Genomic DNA, 6464 nt, shown 5'->3' on the forward strand with positions numbered 1-6464 from the left:
TGAGAACATATTTTTCAGGGGGAAATGTAGACAAGCATTGTTTTATTTGGCCAGTATGTACTGGGGCTGTATGCTGTACCCAAAAGATGGTCTACTACTAGAGATAGAATGCTGAACAGGCAGGAAGTAAGAGATGGGAAGAGCCAAGGATAGGGGTCTTGAGAGTTCTCTTAGGAGCTTATGGAGTGAGATGTCAGCCAGTCTGCAGGGGAAATGGCAGGGCTTTGCTCTTGTGACCATGTGGTATAAAATGCTTGTTGATCTTGTAGTTGCTACAGGGCTGGAGATTCATCTTAATGTAACAACTAATTAAGAGACATATTTGAATGTGCTTCATTTTGCAGGCTAATTACACTTTTTATTTTGTGGACAATCTAAAAATTTTATCAGAAACACTGCTGAAGCTATCAAGTCTTTTCCAGGGAAGTGGAAATGGCCAGATGTTCAGCCAACTGCAGGTGAGTGGTGAGTGCCTTAGCCACTGAGGCTGGGAGAGCTGCCTGCTAGAGTCTGTCTGAGACATTGGAGCAGCCCTCTAGAAGATTCTACAAAGTCCTATCAGGCATGGATTTCCCAGATGAAGAGTGGAATTGACATAAGATTGGATTCATGTTAAGAACTTCTTGTGTCTTTTCAGTGTCTACCCATGCAAAACAGTGCTATTTTGTGAATGATGAATAATTTGATAATATTTACCAATTCCATATTAAATTTATTTTAAAGAGTTTGCATTCTTCCCAATTACAAATGTATTTTTTGTTATCATTTCCTAAGATTCTGTATTGACAACCTAATGTTGACAAAATAAGTGGGTTACGATTTTAAATGGCTTCTTCAGAGTGCGACCATCATTAACAGCTAAACAGATAGTTTACCTAGTAAATTTTTAGGGAATTTTTGAAATCCTAGCTTATGTTAGATCTGACCAGAGAAAATAGGTCTGCATTTTGGTTCATGTTTGGTTTATTTTTTACCTATCAGACAAGTAGTTCAGGTTGTGGAATGCAGATCCAGATCATTTGGGTTTGAGTCCAAATTCCTCTGCATTCCACCACCTGTGTGATCTTGTACTTGTTGCTGAACCTCTCTGGGCTGTGGGCCTCATACTTGTGAAATGAGGAAATAATAGTAGCTATGAGGTCTAAGTGAGATGGGATATGTAAGGCACTTGGAAATAAGGTGTGACACAGAGGAAATACTGCAGTGATTCCAGGTCCTCCAAGAAGCAGATGCCAAGGTGAAATTCTATGCAAGAATTTTATTATGAGAAATGGCTCTTAAAAAAAGAGGGAGCTGGCAAAGTTTTTTGGCAAGGTCATCTCCAACAGTGATGCAAATCAAACCTGGAGAGAAGGTGGGGGGTATTCTGGTCAGCCCTGCAATTGAATGAACACTGGGCAAGGCTGTGAAGGAGCTGTGGAGATAAGGCTGGTTATCAACAGAGGAGTCCTGGGTCCCGAGTCCCAGTGGCTCCTAGGAGTGGGCCTACCATGATGGTCCTTGTCCAGGAGCAGTCTGTGGAGGTGCAGAGTCCGGGCAATCCGGTGCATGCAGAATGCAACAGTGGTCCCTTCTGTTCCTTGGAGTTGGAGGTCTGCGATGCTCATTTTTTAAATTCGCTCAGGTATATTCCTTAGCTATTATTGTATTGTTATTCTTCTTTAATTTGTTTGCTCATGGATTAAGTTGTTAATAAATAGATCAGCCAACTTTTTTTCTGCAATGGTTCAGGTAGTAAATAGTTTAGATTTTGATAAGGACTCTGCTGCCACTGCAAATAGTGACACACAATATTATGTGAAGTGCCAAGCTGACAGTATGCAAAGAACCTTGATGACATAAAGATGTAACTAACCCTGCCTCAAACACTGGGCAGCTCCTTTGGAAGTCTGTAGTTCAGCTGAGTGCCGTTTATTCCATAGTCATGTCAGAAATTACAGTCACATATCCAATCACCTGAAGAACGTTTTATCTTACAACGAATCACATAAGTCTTATCCTATTTCTTAGCATTGGCATCATGTTCAGGGAGAGCTACCAGTGTCTGTAGTGAAGTCCAAACTTGGTTCTGCCACTAGATGGAGGTGTTGGTGCCTTTAGGCGATGCCCATGATTTAGTCCTGTTTTCCCCATCAGTTAAAGGCAACAGTAATTTCCGCGTGGAGTGTCCCTGAGATTAAATGACATAATGTATAACAAAGTACCCTGTATGTTATCTGGCAAATAACTAATATCCAAAGAAAAAAGATAGGATTTTTTAAAAAAAGTACAAGCACTCAGATTTCATAATAAAGTCTTGTCATCCTCAGACGTAATTAGGTAGAATCATCATGTGAAGTGAAGCAAGTATGAGGAATGCAGAAGGTACATGCTATTTGAGAATTCCTAACATGAAATTCCCAAGTATGAGCTTATGTGGGGCAACAAAGCGTGCATAACATATAAATATTCTCTAAGGAACTAGTAAATTCCAAAATTAATCTCACTTTTTCATTCTGGTATTCAGCCTCAATATCAGCATTTTTTTTTTTGTCAGATGTTGGATGTAGATGTACAATGAAAGTAAATGCATGCTAATTTCAAAATCAAGATGCAAACTTTCATTAAGGTGATGACAATCATTTTGGAGAAATCTCCTTAGTAAAACCTTTGACAAATGGGATAGTGTTAGAGCCACTGATAATGGGAGGACAGTGGTACAGATGATGCAATGAACGTTTCTTCCAAAGATGAGGATTTGCACATTATAGGCTTAAAAGAGGGCCGAGGAAAAGTCAGAGTCCTTCTTCAGTGTTTTGGATGATCCTTTTTTACAACCAGTCTGTGGAAAGTTCATGTGAAGGAAGGGGTCATATAGAAAGTAAAGGATCTCCACATAGCTCCATTAGAAAAATTTGCCCAAAAAGTCACTAATTAATTTATTTCTCATTTTCAGTATTAGCACATCATTATAATAATACCCTAAAATTTCATAATCATTACTTTGGTTTTTCAAGGTAAAGAATCAAATGTTAACTCCTTATTTATGTGATGTTTTAGAACTTCTCTTAAAGTGTATTTGGTTTGCCTTTTTCCAATAAGATGAAACATTGAATAAGTCTAGTAAGTTATTCAATAAGGAAACATGAAACAATTATTTTTTTAAAGCTCTACCATTTTCCTTTAGGAAGCGCTGAACAACAAATTCATAAGAAACTTTGTAGAAAGCCAGTTGCACATTGATGTGGACAAACTCACTGAAAACCTCCAGACTTATGGTGAGTGAGCTGATGCACAGGTCAGGATTCATCTGTTCAGTGACTCTGCCTTGTGGGTCTTCCCCTTTGGTCATGAAGTTTCTGGGTGATATTTCCAGGTTACTTGTCCTTTTGGTTTCTATGTTCTTATCTGTAACCTGAAATGCTTGAACTAAATACACTCCAAAGTTTGTGCATACCTGTAGTTTTCTGATTTGATGATTCAGGGTTTGACTTGTAAAGAACTTGGTTAAAAAGGAAGGCTTCTGATTAGAATGAAAAAACTCTGAGTTACAAAGCAAGTGTATGAAAAAGTTAATATTGAGTTAATAGTATACTGAAAGCAGTTGCATTGACTTGAAAATGTGGAAATCAGATTAAAAAAATCTACCAATTAGCAAACATTTATTATACTTCTACTACAATCCATGAATATATTTAGGTGTTTCACAAATAGAAGATACAAAGACAGCAGGTCCAGGCAGGGATCTGGAGAGGAGTGTGAGCTATTTTGGTCCCACAGCACTTTGCAGAAGATGGGATGCCTATGCTTAGAAGCAGTGACAGTGAGACAGAATCAAGACTCTGTTAGGAATATGACAAGGGGCATGTCAAGGGCATGCCAAGGTCAGTAGCCTAACCCCGCTGGGGGACCTGGAGACAAGAAAAAGTTGTATGTCAGTTTTCTGGTTCTGGTACATTGGCATTCTGCTTTGTGCAAGGGACAAGGCTCAGATCTGCTTGAAGCAAGTGGCTTAGAAGAAGGCAAGGTTTTCTATTAGGCATAGTACTTCCCTTCTATGAAAAAAGTATTTGGTGAATGTACCACTTAATTAAAGTTAATAATACAGGTTGAGTATCCCTTGCCTGAAATACTTGGAACTATTTGAGATTTGGGATGTTTTTAGATTTTTGGAGTATTTTAATAGGCATAATGTATTAGCTTGGGGATAGGACCCAAGTCTAAACACAAAATTCCTTATGCTTCACGTATACCTCATATACAGTTAAAAGGCACATGATAATTTTAGTGATGCTTGTAAAACTACAGCTTTATAGTATGGAATTTTCCACCTATGGCTTCATTTCAGCACTCTGAAAGTTTCAGATTTTGAAGTATTTCAGATGGTTTTATGATTTTAGGATGCTTAATCTGTATTGCAAAATAAATGTCACTGCCTAAATAATATTTTCAATTAAAACATTTTTTTTGTAAAACATGTCTTAATTGAAAAGATTATTCATAACAAGGCTCCTATCTTGTGTTGTTGGAACCAAAGATTGACAGAAGTCCAAGAGACTTTTGGTCCAGAACACGCATGGTCTCATCCCTTTGCACCTGCAGTGGTGTGGATGTTGATTTGGTTGTCTTACAGTATGCAATGTACTTGGGTCCCATTTGTTCAAAATGCTGCTGCTGAGAACCAACTGTTTCAGTCAGCTATTTTGCTTCTGTGACTAAAGGACCCAACTACAACAATTATAGAGGAGGAAGAGTTTATTTGGATGCTTATGGTTTCAGAGGTCTCAATCCATAGACAGCCGGCTTCATTCCTTGGGGCTTGAGGTGAGGCAGAACATCATGACGGCAGATTGTGGCAGAGGGAAACAGCTCACGTGGTAATTCGAAAGCAGAGGAATAGAAAAACTCCACTCTTCAGATACAAATATATACTCTAAAGCCACGTCCCCGAGTCCCACCTCCTCCAGCCTCACCCCACCTGCCTTCAGTTACCACCCAGTTAGCCCCATCAGGATTAATTCACTGACTGGGTTAAAACTCTTAGGACCCAATCATTTCTCTTCGGAACCTTCCTGCAGTGCCTACACATGAGCTTTTGGGGGATACCTCATATCCAAACCATAACAACAACATTGCTTTTGAATAGTTTTTTTCTATATATAAACTTATATTATAAAATTAAGAGGAATTCAGAAATTCAGACATTTCTCTACAAGTGTGTGGGATCCCAAAATGTGAGATTCACAAGGAAGATTCAGATTATGAAGTAAATTCCTTCCCCTGTCCCAAATTTGGGGACTGAAGATCCTCTTATCAGCTAGGAGGGAATGGGTTATTTTCCAAGTGACACTGCACAGCCCTTCATGAACAAGCACAGTGTGAAGACAGGCACCCTGCAAGGCTCTGGTTGTGGAGGATTGATCATAGAGGAGAGGCAAATCTCTATTCAGTTTTTGATTTTTGTGATGCTGAGGACCTTATGCATGTTAGGCAAGTGCTCTAACTCTGAGCTGGACCCTGCACATCCCATTTATAACTCCTTAACTAAAGAATTCACTCACCTTTCTGCATACATACTTTTAAAATTTAGACCTTCATCATATATATATTTATTCATCCTATAACCAGTATCTGGAGACTGCCCTAAAATGACTATTTGAAATTATATTGATGCAATCCCTGGGAATGTTTTCCTACCCACTGTGTGAATTTTATACATTATCTAACTTTATTTTTTTTTTTTTGCTTATCATACAAGCAATATATATCTGTCATAGAACCATTACAAGATACAAATAAACCAGAAGAAAAAGCCACCCTTCATCTCATCAAAGATAGCTATTGTAAAAGCCTTGGAGTTCTTTTTCAGACAGATTTATATGTACTTACGTGAGTGCAGGTATGTGCATTTTGACAAAAATGATCATCTTATCCTTATCATTTTTAAAATGGTTTATAAAAACTCTATTGAAAAGGTTCTTCATATTCAAAACTATTGACTTTGTTACTAAGAGTGTTCTGAGCCCCTTCCCTTCCATTTTTATTCCCGAGTATGAACTGCTTTAAACTTATTTAGTGATTTCTTCTGGATTGGTTATTATAGCCTTAAATGATATGCCTATAGTAGTCTTTCTTGATTTATTCATTGTAGGAATTATCAATTGATTTCCTGTTCTGAAGGATGGAGATTGAGTTCTGCATCACACCATTTCCCTGCCTGGTTGCTCCCACTCTGGTTATATGACCATTCTAGTTGTAATAAAACATAATGACTAGATAAATATTGTGCTATGAAGAACTAGGCTATGCATGATAATGAAATTTCCTTTTTTACAATGTTCCCCCTTTCCTGAAGATTCTTGTTTTCTTGCTTTTACATGCAACATTTGCTCTTCCTTACCCTGCCCCCACTGTGCCAATCTCTTCTCTATGTTTAGTCCTTCTGTCTATGCAGACAGCTGGCAGAGCCCCTCCCTCCCTCCCAC

At 38.3% G+C, this 6464-nt stretch overlaps 1 protein-coding gene across 1 annotated transcript in view; it reads left to right on the plus strand.

Moving 5' to 3' along the window:
- Abca13 (ATP binding cassette subfamily A member 13) overlaps positions 1–6464 on the plus strand; it is a 423614-nt gene that overhangs the window by 132680 nt on the left and 284470 nt on the right. The window contains exons 28-29 of the mRNA XM_048786593.1: positions 345–458; positions 3167–3257. Of these exons, the coding sequence (XP_048642550.1) occupies positions 345–458; positions 3167–3257 (205 nt within the window). The remainder of the gene's footprint in view (positions 1–344; positions 459–3166; positions 3258–6464) is intronic.

The sequence above is a fragment of the Marmota marmota genome, unplaced genomic scaffold (genome assembly GCF_001458135.2).
Source record: "Marmota marmota marmota unplaced genomic scaffold, marMar, whole genome shotgun sequence".
NCBI classification, from domain to species: domain Eukaryota; kingdom Metazoa; phylum Chordata; class Mammalia; order Rodentia; family Sciuridae; genus Marmota; species Marmota marmota.